Here is a 19,501-nt window from a genome sequence, read left to right as displayed (position 1 = left end):
CCTTCCGGGAGGCTCTTCCCGGCGGAGGGCAGCGCCGCCAACTGCCTAGCGGTGGCGCGCGGCGCTCGCCTAAGAGGGCGGGAAGGGCGGTGCCGGCGCCCGCGGTGATTGGCAGAGAGGAGAGTGGCAGGGACGCAGCAGATTCTTTGAGAGGTGATTGGCTGGATTTGGTCGCGGGGGCGGGTGAAGAGGAATACTTAGCTGGGGATTCGCGGCAGAGGAGCGGAAGTTGGCTGCCGGCGTGGTTGATGCGTGTGTAGAGTGAGAGGAGGAGCGTTTGTCGCCTTGGCGTCTGTCAGCAGGTGAGCGTTGCTGGGACCTTCTTTAAGGGGCTCCCGGCCCCTCCTCAGACCCAGCGGTGGGGGAGTCCGTTGTGAACTTTGTGAACGTTGGTCACCCCCTTCCCCACCCCCGCGAGGGAAGACGGAGAGGCGGTCGCGCGACGCGCTGGGGCTGGGGCCCCGGGAGTGGGGCCTGGTTCGAGTCCCGCTCTCGCCTCCTTGAGCTGCTGGGAGGTTTCAGGTGGACACCGAGCACTGTGAGTGGGAGTTGGGGTCCTGCCTTCTGCGACTCAGCTCCCGAGGCCAAGTCCTCCCCCCCCCCCACCCCCCTCTCCCCGCCGCTCATTGAACGGGGCCGTGAAAACTCGCTGACGCGACTTGTGACTGCATAGTGCAACTAGAAACTTCTCTCGGCCCCCACGCCAGGGTCGGACCGCTGTCGCGCCCTGCCGGCCAGACTCCCGCTTCCACCCGGTGGAAAAATAACACGAGCCGCCTTTCTCGTGTCACATTTTTTCTAGCAAGGACGTCTTAGTGAAAAAAAAAAGTTAAAAAAAAATACAGGTGGAATGAATTTTAATGTTATCTTTAACGCAGTATAGCCAGAATAGTATTTCAACAAGTGATGGGCCTAAAACATACAAATGAGATGCCTCACGTTCTTCTGCTAGGGTACTGAGGCTTCGAAGTCCCCTGTTTTAGGGTTACAGCTACACTTTCATCGGAAATAGTTGGTCTGGCTTTGGGTTTCCTAAAATTGACACTTGAAAATGGAGAAGCGCGTGCCCACGCTGTCGGCAACAGGCTTAAAAGTTTTCCCTGAGCTCAATTACACACCGGTTTTTTAAATGTCAGTGTTAGTTAGAATTAAGTGACTTGGAAGGTTCTATTTTTACAGCGCAGCTGGAACTGTCTCCAGGTGTTCACAAGCCCCTGTGGCAAGTGGTTCCTGTATTCCTGGACAGTGTGGGTCTGAAACCGGTTGGATCACTCTTTTTAAAAATAAAAAAAAAAGAAATTTTTCATGTTTATTTTTGAGAGCGAGACACGGAGTGCCAGTGGGGGAGGGGCAGATGGAGAAGGAGACACGGAATCCGAAGCGGGGTCCAGACTCGGAGCTGTGGGCCCAGAGCCCGTCGCAGGGCTTGAACCCCCGAACCTGGAGATCATGACCTGAACCGAAGTGGGACTCTTAACCGACTGAGCCACCCGGCGCCCCTGGATCAGTCACTCCTTAAACATGAGTGTTTTTCTGCTTTCCGGGTGAGAATGTGGTCTTGCGGGCTCTACAGCCTTGTGTCTGGTCACCGATCCCCAGGCCCGACCCCAGCTTCAATTCGGCCACACTTTTTGTTTTTGCCAACCTGACCTGGCATTTCCAGCACAGAACCCCTCTCCACCCAGAGCCTCTTCCCCTGCTCTTGGCATGGCTGGTGCCAGGCCTACCTGTTCAAATGTACTTTTCTCAGAGAAGCCTTTCCAAGGGTCCCCTGGCCAGTGTTCAGACTCCGCGTGTAGGCCTGAACACCAATTCCAGCTTCTAGCTTTTCTTACCCAGCCACCTCTGTGGTTTTGGTACACTGAGTTGTAAGGCCTCGTGATGCTAGGCTTTTTTTTTTTTGTACTTCTATCTTACATTAAGTACAGAAATGTTTTGTGGCTAAAATCATTGAAAGTGTTCTTTCCTTTGAGATGATTTGGCTGCAAGAAAATCCACTTTTATGATCGGCTGCGATTTCTTGGCGGATTTTCGTGACTGAGAAAATCTGATTTTCAGATTATTTCCAAATGTAATTCAGTTGTTTATATGAATACTGCATTTAATGATGAACGAAGTTGCCATGATGTTGTTTTCTAGACGTGTCATTAAATACTGATTCACTCCAACTTTGTAGTGTTCTTTTTGCATTGTGGATCTCCCCCCGCCCCCCCCCCCCCCCCACTTTTTCATGCCGCCTGAAAAGCTCATCAGCCACAAGCGTTATGTCTGTGGTGCTAATGAAGTAAATGGCTCCGTCTGTAATGAGTTCTCCATACAGCTGGCTGAATAATCTTCAGTTGTAAACCAGATCATGTCATTACCCTGCTTAAAACCTTCAAAGGCTCCTCAGGTTTAGAATGAAACCTAAGGTCTTTACTGTGGCTCAGGCCCTGCACCGTGACCTCAGCTGACCTCTCAGGCTTCATCACCTAGTCTTCCTCTTGTTCCCACCCTCAAGTCCTGCCGGCATTATTTGCCATCTTTCAACACACCAAGCTTGTTCCTGCTGTAGGGCCTTGCACTTGCCGTTCCCCCTGGAATGTGCTGTTTTCAGATAATTGCATGGCTGTCTCCTTCCCGTCGTTTGTGGCTCAACTGCAGTGCCCCTCTCAAAGAGGCTTTCCCAGGCCACGCTAGTTAAAGCAGCTCCTTTTTTTTTTTTTAATGTTTATTTTGAGAGGAGAGAGCAGGGGAGGGGCAGAGAGAGGGAGGGAGACAGAACCCCAAGCAGGCTCTGAGCTGTCAGTGCAGAGCCTGACGTGGGGCTCATACCCATGAACTGTGAGACTGTGACCGGAGTCGAGACCAAGAGTCGGATGCTTGACCTACTGAGTCACCCAGGCACCGTAACGCAGCTTTTCCTTACTCACATCACCCTGTTTTACTATCTTGGTAACATTCAGAACTTAAATTGGTTTTAGACTGTGCTTCTCTCTCATCATCCCTCAGTAGATGGACAGCTAGTTGAGGGTAGAGCTCTCACTTGCCTCACATTGACCTTTGAGTGTATTCAAAAGAGTAAATTCACATAAAGGGCTTAACATAGTACCTAGAGTCTGAAGAGCACTCCATGACATAAACCTTTAGTAGTATACAGTAATAAGGAGATGAGTCTTTATTCTTAACATAATATTTCAGGTGCACACACACTTGGAAAGGTATAAGAAATGCTATAACAAAATACATTTTTACCTGTTTCCCAGCTTAAGGAGTCAAACATCAGAGATGCCATTGTGAGGCCATGTGTACCCCTGCCTCAAACCAAGTCCTTTCCCCTTGTAACTACAACCCTAGATTCAGGGTTTATTTTTCTGTGCGTGTTTGTACAATTTAATATCTGTGTGTCTTTAAGCAATGCATAGTATTATGTGTCATGTTCTACAGTTTTATATAAATGAAATCTGTGCAAAAAAGAGTTGGCCATAGTAGGTATGAGACTGCTGTCCTTTAGGAAGGCCTGTTTGCATGGTTGGCCCTTGACTGGTCTCTAGGAACTTGGATTTCAGAAGAGTTCTGCCATCCCCTAAAGAGTGGTTCTTGGTGCCTAAACTGTACAATGTGCTTTATGTTGAATATCTCCTTTCCTTCTGGAGTCTAGTGTTTTTGGTACTTGACTAGCCCCCAATAAATACCCTGGGCATTGATTCTCTAATGAGCTTCCAGTGGGCAGTATTTCACATGTGTTGTCCCAGCTCTCCTGGGGAAACTAAGTGCATCCACGTGACTCCACTAGGAGAGGATTCCTGGAATCTTGTGCATGGTTTCCTCCAGACTTTGCACCATGGGCCTTTTCCCTTGGCCAGTTTTGCTTTGTACCCTTTCACTGTAAGAAATCATAGCTGTGTGTAGGCTCTATGCAAGATTCTGTGAGTCCTCCTAGTGAGTCATTGAACCTAGGATGATCTTGGGGACCCCGGACAAGGTAGCATACCGGACATATACTTAAAAGGTGAGGCGAGCATGGCACCTGTGGCACAAACTCTGAGGAGGCGTTCACTCTCAGGGTCACACAAGTGTCCAACCTATACAACGCTGAGGGTGAGTGCCTCCTAGAATTTTCATTCTAGACACCTTGCTTGCTCCACTCTGGTTACAGCCGTTACCTTTGAAACTTGCTTTTTTCGTCCAACATAATGCCTTTGCAGCGTATATGTGTTTACGTATGTGTAACATCGCTGCAAAAGCATTATGTTGGACCCAAAAAAATACATTTTCATTGCTGTAGCTATGCTGTCTGATGTGGTAGCCATTTTCTACTTGTGGCTATTTGGATTTCAGTTAATCAAAATTAAATACAAAGTTCAATTCCCAGTCACCCTTAGCCACATTTTATGTGTTTAATAGGCACCCTGTGACTGATGGCAACCACATTTGGACAGCATGGGTGGAGAATGCTTCCATGGTCACAGAAAGTTTTGTTGGACAGTGTTTACTTACCTTACCCATTTACCTCTTGCTCAGTATTTAGGTTGTTTCTTGTTTTCTACTCTTGCAAACGGTGCTTCAGTGGTTGTTGCTGTATATGTCTCCTTGTACACACATGCAGGAGTTTCCCTAGGATACGTATCAGGAGTTGAATTACTGGGTTATGGGAATATCCACCTTTCCTAGATATTGCCAGTTTGCTCTTCAGAATGACCATTCCAGTTCTTACTCCCCCAGCAAGGTTGCTATTGCGCAGTGTCCTTATCAATACTTGGTACTGTCAGATTTTTACGTTTCTGTTTTTTGATTTGTGTAAATTAGCGGTTTCCATTAGCATTTTCCTGATGACCAGTGAGATTGAGCTATTTATTTATGTCTGTTTATTGAGCCTTTATCTTCTGTGAGTTGCCTCTTCATATCTTCGCCCGTTTTCCTGCTGGATTGCCCTCATCTTGTTGAGTATAGATGGTTCTTCTCACATCTGAAACTTGCCTTTTCATTTGTATGGTGTCTTTTGAAGTTCAGAGTTTTTTATTATGTTAATGTCATCAGAATGATCATTCTACTTAAAGTTTGTGTTTTTTGTGCCCTGCTTAAGAAATCTTAACCTGTATCTACTCTTTTTTTCCTCCACGGAAGTTTTACTTTTCATATTTAGCTTTTAAAAAATCTACCTGGAATTTATTTTTGTTTATGATGTGAGGTGGGACCGTGTTTTTGTTTTTTCCACACAGAAACCAGTTGTCCCGGTTTCCTTTATTGAGTAGTTCAGTGGTTTTCAAAATGTGATCCCCTGGGGATCCACGAGGTAAACCATTTTCATAATGGTTCTAAAGGGTCACCTCCATTTCTCGTTTGCACAGTGTTGTCCTCTGCACGACTCGTAGAAAAGCGGTGGGTAAAACCGCTGGTGCCTTAGCACAGGAGTCCGTGCAGTGTCCCCACAAGGTAGTAGCAGTTGTCCTTGTATTCCTCGCTGCTGCCACACATTCATTGTGAAAATGATTTCGCCTAAGAGTGTCCTTGAAGAAGCCATGAAAAGTAGTAATTGCGTTAAAACTGAGCCTCTGAACGAGTCTTTGTAACACTCTGTGTGGTGAAATGGGAAGTTTGCATGGAGCACGTCTATTGCTGAAGAGCGACGGGAGGTGAGGAAGTGCACTTGTGCAGTTGTTTGAGTAGAGGTGGAACTGGTGCCTTTTTTCATGGAACACCATTTTTACTTGAAAGAATGACAGACGGTAGTTATTCAGTTAAGATATTTGGCCGATATTTTCTCAGAAATGAATGAAGGGAGCTGGTCACTTCGAGAACCATTGATGGTCTGTTGCCAGTGATAAAATTTGAGCTTTCAAGCAGAATTTAGTCTTTGGGAAAACTTTTATTCACCATGAGCCTGACTACTTTGCAATATTTAAAGATATTTTTCTGATGAGATCAGTGGTGATATTAACAAAGAAGATTTTCAAAATATTGTATAGTAATTCAGTAGATCAGTATTTTCCAATAGGCCAAGGGGGCTCAATGTAACAGTATGAAAAATTCATTGATACAGTTTCATATTCCACCTTACAACCAACTCTTAATTTTTTAAACATTTTTAAGTTTATTTTTTGAGAGGCAGAGAGCATGAGCATGGGAAGGGCAGGGAGAGGCAGACGCAGAATCCGAAGCAGGCTCCAGGTTCTGAGCTGTCAGCACAGAGCCTGATGTGGGGCTCGAACTCACGAACTGCGAGATCATGACCTGAGCTGAAGTTGGACGCTCAACTGACTGAGCCACCCATGCGCCCCTGACCTTACAACTAACTTGAACACACCACTACTTGTTGAGTTTTGGTAAGTAACAAAGGAGGATATCCCCAATTAGCTGAAAAGGCTATCGCACTCCTCCTTTTCTAACTGTATCTGTGTGAGGCTGGATTTCCTTTATGAACTTCAACCAAGACAGCATATTGCAACAGATTGATTGCAGAACCTGTGTGAGAATTCTGGTCTCTTCTATTGGGCCAAACACTAGGAGCTTCACAAAATGTAAAACAATGCCATTCTTTTCACTACTTTGTTTTTAAAAACATAGTTATTCTTACAAAATAGCTGACTTATGTTAACATCTGTTGGATTTATTAGCTTATGTATTTTTTAAATGTTTATTTTGAGAGAGAAAGAGGATGAGTGGGGAAGGGGCAGAGAGAAGGGGGTGGTCAGAGGATGGGAAGCAGGCTCTGTGCTGACAGCAGTGAGCCCCATGCAGGGCTTCAGCTCTTGAACTGTGAAATCATGATTTGAACTGAAGTCGGACGCTTAACCGACTGAGCCACCCGGGTGCCCCTGATTTATTAGCTAATTCAAATTTTTAAAAACCTGTCAGTTGTAATTTCTAATTTAGTAAATATACATAGAAATAATCCCTATCCCTATAAACAACAGCTCTTTAGGGTTCTCATTAGGTTTTTTTTTTTTTAAGATTTAATTTATTTTTTAACTTAAATTTTTTTAGTGTTTGTTTAGAGACAGTGAGTACGGAAGAGGGCCAGAGAGAGAGAGAGAATCCCAAGCAGACTCTGTGCTCCCAGCACAGAGCTGACATGGGGCTCAAACCCATGAACTGTGAGCTCATGACCTGAGCTGAGATCAAGAGTCAGACGCTTAACTGAGCCTCCCAGGCACCCCTTAATTTTTTTTAAGAGCAGTTTCAGGTTCACAGCAAAATTGAGAGTAAGGTACAGAGATTTTCTGTATGCCCCCTGCCTCCCCTTTTCTCATGCATGGCCTCCCCCACCATTAACATCCCCACCAGAGTGGTATATTTATAGTTGATCCTACATTCATATATCATTATCACCCAAAGTCTGTAGTTCACATTAGGGTTCACTCTTGGTGTTGTACGTTCTGTGGATTTGGACAAATGTGTGCCGTCATTATAGTCTCAAGAGTATTTTCTTTGTCTCCCAAATCTTTTGTGCTCCACCTAGTCCTTCCCAATTCCACTCATGAAGTTTTGTGAGGGTAAAGGGATCCCAAGACCAAAACCCTTGAGATCCTCTGGATCAATCCGTCCTTTCTCTAGTGATTTGTAACCTCTGTCTAGAACAAGTTTGCATCCAGTCACGGGTCTCTTCATGGTCCTGTTTGTCTTCCTGTGCCAACACCGCATTTGCTTAAACATTACCACATAAGAACCAATCTTTGTAAGGGCTGGTTCTCACACCTAGTTCTTCATTCTTTCAGAGGTATCGGTTATTCTTGGTTTTTGTTATTCCACAGAAAGTAGGACACACGAATACTTTTTCCTTTTACAAAAGTAATACATGCTTAATGAAAAAATTAAAAAAATTTGTTTTAACGTTTAATTTTGAGAGACAGAGATAGAACATGAGTGGGAGAGGAGCAGAGAGAGAGGGGGACACAGAATCTGAAGCAGGCTCCAGGCCCTGAGCTGTCAGCACAGAGTCCGACGCGGGGCCTGAACCCATGAACCGTGAGATCATGACCTGAGCCGAATCGGATGCTTAATTGACTGAGCCACCCAGGCGACCCTGAAATAATTTTTTTAAATGCAGAATTGGAAGAAAGTAAGTTACTCACTGTTCATATTCTGAAGTATAGCTTTATATTCTGATGTTATATGTGTGTACATATGCGTACATGTAATGTTAACCTTAAGGATAAAACTGAGTTTTAACAGCAAAACGGGTTTATTTGGGAATAAGAGAATTGCATTTTGGGACTTGCAAGCTGTGACCAGACAAAACCTTACCATATGCAACTCTAAAGGACAAAGGAGAGGTATGCTCTTACAGAGAAAAGGGAAAGTTGGGAAGGCTGTTATAAACCAAAAGTGCTTTGGAGTGAACTGGCAGTCCGAAGTGTAGTGGCTTTTCATAGGCTGAGCTAATCTGTCTCTCTTCAGCTGGGCTTTTGTGGGGCAGGGTGGGGGGGAGGATTGGTTGGGGGGAGAAAACCTTCCTCCTGCTGGGGTAGGGAAGTAGTATCCACTTGCTAGGTCCATCTCTTCCTGTTGGGTCTGCAAATGACTGCTGGCGATAGGGCACGAGAGCTCCACCTTCTGGCCTCTTGACTCCATTTTAGTGAGGTTTCCCTTTATTAATTTTCACAATATACGCATGCATGTGTGTGCACATGCACAAATACACACGTTTATGTAACTGTTTATGCGCTGTTTGTATATAAGTGTCATTCAAAAAGGCGGGTCATGCTTTATCTTTTTTATATCTGAATTTTTATACAAAATCTTATTAGAAATTTATTTCCATGTCATTTAATGTTCTTCTGCACCATCTTTAAAATTTATTCATTTATTTATTTTTAAATGATTTATTTATTTTTAAGAGTACAAGCAGGGGAGGGGCAGAGAGAGAGGGGGACAGAAGATCTGAAGTGAGCTCTGCGCTGACAGCAGCAAGCCCGATGCGGGGTTCGAACTCGCGAGATCATGACCTGAGCCAAAGTTGAATACTCAACTGACTAAGCCACCCAGATGCCCCTTGCATCGTTGTATTTAATGGCTATATGTATTGTTTTATGTGCCTGATTTATGTAATGATTTTCTGTGCTGAAATTTTATTTGTTGTGTTTCACTCACAGAAGCCTGACCACAGTGAACCTTCTTGTTGCTAAGTTTTCATGTGCATTTGTGATTGTTTAGGATTGATTCCCAGGAGAGGACTGGTTGGGTTACAATGAGGGCTTCAGTTGTGAGAGGCTGGGATCACTTAGATGAAGGTGGAGGGTTGTGGAAGACAGTGGGACAGGACAAATAGAAAAGATTAGCAGCTGCAAGGATTTCGGTCAAGGAGAGTCCTGGTGCAGTGAACGTGATATAAGTGGGGGAGGGAGGAGGCAGCAGGGGCCTGTCCTCATTGCTGGTTTCCATGACTGATGTTTGAAGGGGTAAGAGAAAAGCAGAATAAGCCTGTGGATGTTGTGGGGATTGAGGACTGGCCTCAGCCTGGCTTCCCCAGGTCTTGCCGAGAGTTTGTGGGACAGAGGAGGTTTTCTCTGGGTTGGAGGCCCCCAGTGCCTTTAGCCTTTTGGGGGTCTGGAGAGAATCCTCTGTGGCTCTGCATTTAGGCCGTCCTTCTGGCTTGACTCACATCAGCCCGCTCTGGACAGCCCTAATACTACCTACGTGGGGACTGTTGGGGAGTGTGGTGTGCTTAGTGGGCATCTCCTGTGATGTGAGGAGCCAGATCGTCAACCCTCTGTATTGTGTGCCACATGGGGTTGGTGAACAGAGATGGGGAGTGGGCAGTTGCAGCCAAGCACAGACATCCCTAGAAGCAGCTCCTGGGATCAGAAGACCAAGATGGAGGCCTGGTCCAGCTCTTTCTTATTAGCCAAGTGAACGTGGGGATAAGCTGTCCTGGGCTTCGGCTTCTGCAGCCATAAAACAGGGCTAATACCTGCCTCGTCGGGTCACTGAAAGGATTAAAATGGATGGCATGTAAAGCATCTGCGGGATGCAGACACTTTGAACTGCCCAGTTGTCCTGTTTGAGTAGGTCATCGTCACTCTAAGCTCGGTTTCCTCATTTGACGAATAGGGATAAGAATACATACTTTGTGATAAGTACATGCGGTGAATTGTAGGAAGGAACTTGGAAGTGATAAATGTCAACGTAAGTGTTACCGTTCCTGGGCATGTGCAGATGGCTGCACCAGGTATGTACGGGTGCCACTAACAGCCACCTGAGGGTCACAGGCATCTGGCACGGCAGATTGAGATTGTGCTAGCAGAGGAGGGTGTGTGCCGTGCTGGGGAGAGTAAAGGACACAGAGGTGAAAGAGCTGGTTGTGTTGTAGAACCTCCTCTTATGCTGGGATTTGATCTCAAAACCAGAGCACGAAGTCAGAATCATATGTAGTTAAATTTGATTACCCTTAAAGTCCCCACACCTGCTCACAGAGTGTCTCAGTAAGTCCAGTACCATCAGCTCCTCTTCCAGCATAGGAGCAGATTGCCTTTTCTTGGGTTGGGTGCCAGCAGAAATAGTGAACTTAGGTTTCAGGGCTGTGCTAAATTAAACTCAGCATTGCACAGTGAGGGGCACATGGGAACCGAGAGCAGTGGAAGAAATGGCCGATTCACACAGTTCCATCATTTGTAACTCTCGTCCCAGGCTCACTCTAGGTCTCCCTTTCATTTCAGCTTTCCATCCTTTAACAAATATTTATTGATCACTTACTGTGTGTCAGATGCTGTGCTAGACGCTGGGGAACAGCACTGAACAAAAACACACCATTCTACGTTACATTCTGGTCGGGGAGGCAGATACTAAAGAAGCAAAAGAAGTTTCTTAGTTTGCTAGGTAGGAGTGCTATGGGAGACCAACGAAGCAAAATGTGTTTTAGGGGGTTCTGGAGTAGCCAGCTGCAGCTTAAATGGAGTGGCTTGGGAAGCTCTGATTTTCATAAGCAGGAGAATTCTCTGCAGGAGAATAAGTGAATGCTATGGAATGGCCAGGGCAAAGGCTCTGAGGCAGGTGCCTGCATCTTCGTGTGCAGTGAGGAACCCAGCGTGGCTAGAGTGGAGGGAAGCAGGAGGAGAGCCATGGGGATGAGATCTGATGTCGTAGAGCCTCATAGGTCACTGTTGGGCTGACTTTGGCCTTTTGTCTGGGCAAGAGAAGAGGTTACTGGAGAGTTTTGAGCAGAGGAGGGACAAGGTGCTTACCAAGATCGTTCTGGTTTCTGTGTTGAGAAAAGCCTGAAGAAGGACAAGGGAATTAGGGGAGTGTTGCAGTGGTCGTGAATGAGAGACGATGGTGGCTTGAACCAGGGTGATAAGAATTAACTGTGGATAATTTGAAGTTAGAACCACCATTCCATTTTCTGTCAGTTTAGATGTGAGGTTGAACAAACAGGTAAGTTCAAAGGAACCTCCAAGGGTTTATTCTTGAGTCGCAGATGGATTTGCGATTAGTTGAGGTGGGGAGCCTATGAGAGGAGCTGTGGGGGACAGGTTTGGACAAGTTAAGTTTGAAGTCCTGCCAGACACCTAGGGGGAAATGTGGAGGGGGTAGGTTGGATGTGAAAGAATTTGGAACTCAAGGGCAGAAGTTCAGCCTGGAATTCTGTGTTTGGGAGTTGTCAGTGTATAGTTATTACGTACAACCATGCAACAAGGCTGAGATCTCCTAAGGAGTGAGTGTAGGTATCTGGTCTCACCGGTGTTAAGAGTCAGGAGATGAGAAGGAACCAGCCACAAACTGGGAAAGAGTGGCTGGAGAGGTGGGAAGACAGTCGGGAGTGTGGCATCCTGGATGCAGATGTTGAAGGGAGGGAGGCACAGAGAGATGCTCGCACGGTTTGAGTAGTCCTTCCTCTCTCGGAGCACTGGGAGCTGCATTTGAGAATGTGCAATACACGTGATGCGGTCCCACCTTGGCACATTTGAAAATGCACCGTTCCAGCAGCATGTGGGGGTCTAGGAATGGCAGGTGGAACGAGACAGGCACAGCATACAGTGCCTGCACTCTGCCTGAAATACAGCTGGTGGGGCTTCTCTGACACTTGATATGCAGTGGCCTGGCCAGAGAGACTTGGGCATTCATCTAGGCACTGTAAGCCAGGTTCCCCGTCTGCAAAATGGAGATCTGATAACCTCCCCCATAGAGCATTTATGCGGATCCAAAGAGAAACTGCACCTGAAGTGCTCAGCCAGACCCAGGAACTTACAAAGTTCTCTGTGAGTGTTAGGATTCTGTGACTCGCCAGGCCTCTGCGGTGGGTTCAAAATGCTGCAGTGCAGGTTCTCACCGTGTCAGCCTCATGGGGACACTCTGAGCAGATCCACTCACCCACTTCTTACCCCCAGCGAGTCACGCCACTCTTGTCATTCCAAGAAATCTTAATTTCTTTATTGTTTGATTTTTTTGACTCAACAATTTTTTTTAAACTTTTTGTTTTTTTCTGAAACGTTCTTGTTATGAGCCTTTTGTTTTGTTCTCGTTAAATGCACTCGACCCAAAATTGGTTTGGCATATCGAAAAGGAGACCAAGGAGGGACTGGGGGGCATGGGAGAGAGGGGAGGAGGCCCGAATGGACACAAGAGATATTGAGGGTGAAAGAAGAGGTACACAGAGACAGTGAAAAAGACACAGGGAAAGAGGTGCTGACAGAGAAAGGAAGGCCAGGGAAACAACAACAAAAAATACTAAGATTTAAAAGCAAATGAATTCAGGAGCCCAAGGAAGAGAGTAGGAGAGGAAACCAAGACCCTTCCTTCTCTATACTGTCCCAGCTGGGGTGGGGTGTCAAGGCACCAGGTCTGGTTGGGGTGAGGGGACACCTGGGCTCTCGGGGGTGGCTTTGCACTTGACTGCAGTGGTGTCCAACCCCACCAGGGGGCCCTGCCATGCAGCTCTGAGGCCTGGGACTCCACCTTGGTGATTTTGGCTGGAATGAGAACCTAGGGACCCACCACACCCTCTCTCCCCTTGATTGTCAGTATCTGGAGAGATAAAAGGAGGGCTGGTCAGGGGAGAGAAAGCTGATTCCTTGCCTACCTCCAGCACCCACCCCCTGTGGAACTCTCCCTCCAAGCCTGCTCTCCAGCCCTCTTACTGGTGGCAGAGGCAGCCTCTGGCTCTGGCTGGACTGACGCCTGGCCAACTCCTCCATTGTCCCTCCTCTCTTGCCAGCTCTTCACAGACCTCTAACTGCCCCTTCCTAAGTGGAGTTCCTGGCCTAGTGATACCAAGGAAGGCCACAGAGCTGTCTGGGCAAGACTGTCCCTATACTTCTCTCTTCCCCATCCAGACTTACCCATGTTCTTCCGCTGAATGAGGTTAAGCCTTCCTACCGAAAAGCCAGATATGGAACCCAAACCTGCCTTCTCCCCACACCTGTCTCCCTACATGGGACAAACCACCATCTTTGGTCTGACCCCTTCTCCCCTAACTGATGGGGACAAGCCAGCCCCAGCTCCCCAGGAGAAGGGAGGGACTTTCTAGCAGCAAAAAGGGTTCCTCCAGCCACCTACCTGTCCCTTTCCCCTAGTTCCTCCCTAGAGCCTTCCCCCCCCCCCACCCCCGCCCCCTTAACCCAAAGAAGTGTATGGCAGCAGCAGGCTGAGACCCGAAGATGTTTGAAAACTCATGGCACTTGTGAGAAAAGAGAGAGGGGCAAAAGAGACAAGAAGGGGGCCAGAATAGGGGTGGAGGGCCACCCCTGGGAGAATGGCAATGATAGGGCTGGGCTAGTGTGGCAATGGGACTACCCTACCCTCAAAGAGTTGGGGCAGGGGAGGCCAGGGTGAGAGGCTGGGGAGGAGGGTGCTGGAAGAGGTACTCAGGAGACATCCCCAGCCTGAAGCTTCCAGAGTCTATAGGTTGGGGGTAGAGCCCCCAATACAAAGGTGTCCTGACTGCAGGCCCTGGTACTTGGCTCTGTGTCCCCTGCAGGAGGGTGTAGGGGAGGGAAGGTGATCTCTCACCTTTGCATACCCTCCCCACCCCCCTCAAGAGAGAAGACAACTTCACCACTCCTAGCCTCCCGGTCACACCCACCACTTGCTGCCTCCACTTTCCTTCCCCCATCAACCTCTCTAGGTGGGAAATCAGTCCCTTCTTCCTCGGCCCAGAGTCCCAGAAGCAATATACAAGAAGCAGGAACTCAAAGGGACAGCGCAGCCATCTTGGCAAAAGCATCTTTGGGTGTGAGGGTGTCTCCCCCGGGCCAGTGGGGAGGGGAGGGGGAGACAGGCGCCGGTCCTGGGGCAGGCAGTGAGGTACACGCCCCAGGAGGGCTGACTGAGGCCAGGGACAGGCGGAGCAGGGAAAGAGGCGACAGAAACAGTGCCGGGAAGGAAACAGGTTCTTTGTTTCGCTGTTGCTTCTAGATTTTGTTTTCTGTCTCTGGATTGTAAAAAGCTGCTCTGGCGGCCCGCCCACCCCGGCTGGGGATGCACACATACACGGAGAAGTCCTGGCTGCCAGGGCCCGGCGGCGCCACTCTGCTCCGGAGAAAGCCCCGGGCTGGCTGGGCCACAGGCTCCCGGTGGCTTCAAGTGATGAGATTTTCTTTCCTTTTTTTTTTTTTTTTTTTTTTGTCTTTTTTTTTTTTTTGTCTTTTTCATTTCGTTGAAATATTTACAGCAATGGGGGAGGAGGAGGAGAGAGGAAGGGGTAAGATGGCCCCCTAGGGAAAGATCCAAGCCCAGGACCCACTCCCCAGGGAGATCCAGACCCAAAATCTGCTCCCCAGTTAGCCGAGCCCACAGGACTGGGAACTGCCCAAATATGGCCACCCCTGTGGGCTGGGGGCCCTGCGGGGAGTTGTGCTTCATCAGGAGTCACCCCAAGGGAGGGGGTCACTGGGTGCACTTGAGGAGGCTGATGGGCAGGCTTGCTGGGGAGGCAAGGATGAAGAGCAGAGGAGGGAAGGAGCTTCAGAGAAAGTTCCACCTTTAAACCAGCAGCCACAACTGCCCGTTCCGCCTGCCCTGGGGCCTTCTCTTGGGCCAGAGGCCCCAGTCTCCAAGGAGCAGGGAACTAGTGCAGGAGGAACCTGTCTGTCTGCTCCCACTGCTCCTTCCTGGTGCAGCTGGCAGCATTTCCAGATGCAGAGAGAGGAGCAGCGACAGGTTCCATTCAGCAGGGCCCTTGGCCCAAGGAAACCAAAGCCCTCGTTTCCCTCCAGGGGGTAGGAAGGTAGGGGAGAGGGGGAAGTAGAGAGTGGGCTGCACCCATCCAATTTCTCCTTCCTTACTCCCTTGGGGACCTCTTGGCTTCTCCTCACTGCACTTCCCCCAATTCGAGCTGGTGCATGTGGCTGGTAGGAAACCCTGTCTGTGAACCCTGCACCACAGGCCCCCATGGCAGAACTCCTGAGGGGCCTAGAGGGCCCACGGCCGACGGGAACTTGGAGAGAGTGGCCCACCAGCCACTGCCTCCATGAGTCTCCCTCTCCCACCAGAGCCCCACCCAGGGTTCCCTCCCTGGCCTGGGCCACCAGCCCCTGGTCCGTGAGGTCCCTCAGAGACTGGTGACCAGCTGCATCTGCCCGTCCCCGTCGGGCCCTGGCCCCTCGAGGCCTGGGGCTGCCAGGTAGCCCTCGTGGCTGGGCCGCCGCACCTGGTAGTAGCCCTGCAGGGGGTTCCGGGCCACCAGGGCCGGTGGGCGCGAGGTGTAGTAGATTTCAGGGGGGCCGGGGGGTGCAGGCGGGGGTGGTGGGAGGGCCTCGCTGGGCCCCTCGGGGCTGCTGTCCGGGTAGGAGGGCGAGTCCCGCAGGTTGGCCCCGCTGGCATAGAGGGAGTCCCGGCCCGGAGGGGAGGAGAGGGGCCGGCTGGTGGCCCCGTCCTCCGCAGTGCAGCTCTCTGACTCATCCAGATCGCTCTGGTACAGCACCGACTGGGCCCGGGGCAGCAGCAGCGGCTCCTCCAGGGCCTTGTAGAGAAGTTCGATCTCTGCCCGGTCAGCACCCCCGGGCCCGCCTGCTTCTTCCTCGCCACCGCCCCCTGGCACAGGTGGCACGGGGGGTTCGGGTGGTGGAGGGCCCTTGGCCCCGCTGCTGCCGCCCCGCAGGTTGTTGTGTACCAGCTCTGAGATGATCATCTTCTCGAAGGCGGCAGCGTCGGCCAGGTTCCGGCCTCGGGGTGGCTCGGAGGCCCCATCCCCTGGAGGGAAATCCCCACTTCGCAAGGAGTAACTGTTGTTGAAGTTGCCATTGAGGGGCAGTGTGTCCATGCCACAGGCTTCCCGGCCTCCCAGAGGGTGCTCTGCAGGCAAAAGGGGATCAGCTGAGGAGGCGCGTGGGCGGTGACAGGGGCATGGGCACACGGGAGAGGGGGTGCCTGCTTCCCCCTGGGCTGAGCTCTCCCATTCCCATTCTTTCTCACTGGCAGAGGGGACGCCAGCCCAGCAGCAGGTTTGGGGAAGGGGGTGGGGACCAGTTCTCTCTGGATCCCCTCTCAGGTAGAGGCTATGTGAAGAGTTCTGTGTGACCGGTTCCATTTCCTGTGCTCTGACACTCCTCACCTTCACTGCCTACCTGAGAGCCAAATATAACCCCCTCCGGCTGTATGTGGGGGGGGGGGGGTTGGGGGGCACCCTGAGTTCTCCCTGAGTGAGGTCATCCCAGGAGGCCACCATCACATTTTCCTCCCAGCCTCAGAAACGTTACCAGGCAAGTCACACTTACTGGGTTCCCGGTAGCTCCCTGCAGGTGCCAGCGAGGAGAGAAAAGAGAGAAGGTGAGAGTGTGCTTGGGAAGTCAAGCCCAGGCTCCAGTTCAGGAAGCATGAGGATGCCCCAAGCAGAGACCCTTGGGATGCAGACCTCACACTCCCCGACCTGAGCTGCTGATCTCTTCCTATACTGGAGTGCTCTCACCTGGGGAGTTGAAGACAGGGGGCGAGGAGGGATTGAAGCCCACCGACTCAGCAATGAGGGTGTTGTAGGGGCTGGTCCCCCCTCGGGGCTGTAGCACGGGGTTGGTCAGCAGGTGGTTCCCCATGGTACCTGTCCGGGACGTCAGAGGTCACAAGGTGGCCCAGAGACACTGGTCTAAGAACCTTGAGGGATAAAGTGAAGGGCGAGGGATGCTGTCTCACCTCTGTTCAGGGTGGGGGTACTGTTGATGTCGCCTGCCATGAAGGAGGACTCTGTCTGTTTCCTCACGGTGTCGTTCCACATCCTCCGGATTCGGCTCTGGGGACATAGCCTGGACGTGAGGGGGCCCCCCGGGGCGCCCACCCTCCAGGATCTTTCTGAGGTCACTCGCCTGATGAGCACCACCAGGGACCCGGGCTGAGTGCTGCCTTGCCTCTCGGGCTTGTGGGTGCAACACCCAGCCCCAGGGAGCCCTGCCCGGTGCCCTGGCCCCGGCCCAGATACCTGGGTCCCTGTGTAGTAGCGGGTGTTGCTCCGCATGGCTGAGGTCTTCAGTGAGCCGTGAGCGCCCCCGGGGGGGGAACGGATGCAGCAGTAGGAGTGACGCAGGCACTTGCTGTACTCCTTGTGCACCTGGGTGGGGAGGAGGACAGGGAGCTGGCAGCGGGTGCCCCGTGAGCCTCTCCGTCTCCCGTCCCACCACGGCCAGCCAGCCTCTCTCGCTGCTCAGGCCCAACCTCCTTTCTCCACATCCACTGCTGGGTTTCTCATTTGTTCACACGACAGATCTTTAATGAGTATGTGCCGTGTGCCAGGGAGAGTTTAGGCCCCAGGAATGGCATAGAACAAATCAGACCCACGGCTCTACCTCTGAGAGCTAGTACCGTGGTAGACAGAGACACACGTAGATGCAAACGTCGGCACGTCGTGTGGGATGTTTGATGGTGTCAGGTGCTGTACAGACAACTATGACTGGGAAGGGGGTTGGGCCGTGCTGTGGGTTGGGGGTGTAGTGGGGGTCTGTGATTTCAAATAGACCAGGGGGAGCCTCCCTGAGGAGCCCTCTCAGCAAAGATCTGAAAGAAATAAGGCAGCAGACCTTGTGGATATGTGGGGAGGAGCAGGGACAAGCCCTGAGGAGGGTCCGTGTCTAGGTGTTCGAGAGAAAGCAGAGGAGAGCATGGCTGGAGGGGAGGAGAGGGAGGCCCGGGGAGGAATGTGCGAACCTGCGGCTGCTGTAAGGGTGTCGCTGTCACTGTGCGTGAAGTGGGGGCTGTGCAAGGATGTTGGCTTTGGCTGTGTGCCACGGGGGCGGCAAGGGGGTCACGCTGTCCCTGCGTATCCAACGTAGGCCCCAGGGTCTTGCAGCAGCGATCTTGTGATCCCTGCCTCCTCTGTCCCCTGCTTCAGCCTTCCCCGCTTCACTGTCCACCTGCCCCCACCACTGTCTGGGGCTCCCTACTCCCTTGAAGACGAAGTCTACAAACACCTTGGTTTGGGTTCCCCAACTTTCGTCTAGAGCTTACTGCCTGTACACCCTCTCCACACTCGTCTGCTTCTGTGATCTCCTTCATGTATATATTTCTTCATGATTCAGATTTTCACACATTTGAAAAGGAAACTGTTACCACAAAACTCACAGTTCATCTCCCAACTACTGAAGTAGAAACGTTCTGTCCGGGTGGTACTCAGTCCTCTCCCTCCTACACCCTTGATTTGTGCCCCACGCTGGGGGTGGGGGTGGGGGTGAGGTTGATCCTCTGTCACCATCCTGCCCTGTGCTCTCCCAGCTCCCCAGACCTGTCCTGCTTTCTTGCTCCCCCATGTTGCCGTATCTTGCTCTTTTCCAGAACCATCTTCACCCCGCCTAAATCCTTCCTGACCCCAAGCCTGCTCTCCCCTCACAGCAGACACAGTGCCACTGCAGAAGGCAGGCACTTGCACCCCTCCCCTGACCTCACCTTCTTTTGTAAGGCGCAGTGAAAGACAAAGATGAAGACCCCCTGGAAGGCGTTGAAAGTGGTGAAGAGATAGGCCATGACCACCGACTCCTTATTGATGAAGAGCAGGCCAAAAGCCCAAGTGAGACCCAGCAGGAAGAGCAGCGCGATGGCCCCCAGGGCCCAGGATCTGGGGAGGGGGAGAGGGAGAAGGGATATCAAAGTCCCTTACAGTGGAGAAACCCTGCCCCGTAGCCCTGCTGCGTGTCCCTCTTCAGGCGAGCCTCGATGCCGTGTGCAAAGACCCACCTAGGATGCGTGGGCCTTGGGGGGAATGGCCTGCACAGCCGTACTTTCAACCAGCCCGGGCCCGAGGTCGGGGTTTGGGGTTTTGCAAAGGTCAGTCGTTAGCCTTCACCCTTTGGTCCGTGTTTCCAGACCCTTAAACTGTCTTTTGCTGCCTATTTCTCTGTAAGTTTTCTTGAGGTGGACTTACCTTTTGCACTTAGCCTTACACTAACCAGCTATGTCTCCAAGAGCACAGGTTAGATGTGTTAAATCCCGCGTTTTCCAATACTCATTAAGTAGATATATAACAGGCACAATAAAACACCACATTTGTCCTTAAAATCACATCGTGTGGTACTGAAAGTGAGAGCACCACATTTTAGGAAGCCCCGGGAGAGGCCAGGCCCAGTATGGAGACGTCAGGGGCAGGGGTGTGCAGAAGGGTTGCTCA

At 50.7% G+C, this 19,501-nt stretch overlaps 1 protein-coding gene and 1 long non-coding RNA gene across 7 annotated transcripts in view; one reads left to right on the top strand and one right to left on the bottom strand.

The window, feature by feature from the left end:
* The first annotated feature begins 56 nt into the window (after window positions 1–56).
* LOC128314939 (uncharacterized) lies at window positions 57–19,226 on the top strand. Its single transcript, XR_008297232.1, has 2 exons — window positions 57–302; window positions 18,797–19,226. It is a non-coding gene; the product is annotated as an uncharacterized LOC128314939 (long non-coding RNA).
* Window positions 14,509–19,501, bottom strand: part of ADGRL1 (adhesion G protein-coupled receptor L1) — a 42,233-nt gene continuing 37,240 nt past the window's right edge. For 5 of the 6 annotated variants that reach the window (XM_027050077.2, XM_053219742.1, XM_027050078.2 and 2 more), the window contains 6 exons: window positions 18,784–18,952; window positions 17,327–17,455; window positions 17,044–17,140; window positions 16,823–16,951; window positions 16,632–16,649; window positions 14,509–16,209 (listed from right to left, as the gene is read on the bottom strand). In XM_027050077.2, coding sequence (XP_026905878.1) covers window positions 15,467–16,209; window positions 16,632–16,649; window positions 16,823–16,951; window positions 17,044–17,140; window positions 17,327–17,455; window positions 18,784–18,952 — 1,285 coding nt within the window. In that variant the 3' untranslated portion in view covers window positions 14,509–15,466. The other variant, XM_053219745.1, reaches the window with a different exon arrangement.

Source organism: Acinonyx jubatus, chromosome A2 (genome assembly GCF_027475565.1).
Source record: "Acinonyx jubatus isolate Ajub_Pintada_27869175 chromosome A2, VMU_Ajub_asm_v1.0, whole genome shotgun sequence".
Lineage (NCBI taxonomy): Eukaryota > Metazoa > Chordata > Mammalia > Carnivora > Felidae > Acinonyx > Acinonyx jubatus.
The sequence above is the reverse complement of the archived record's forward strand: the minus strand, read 5'-3'. Positions and strand labels throughout refer to the sequence as shown.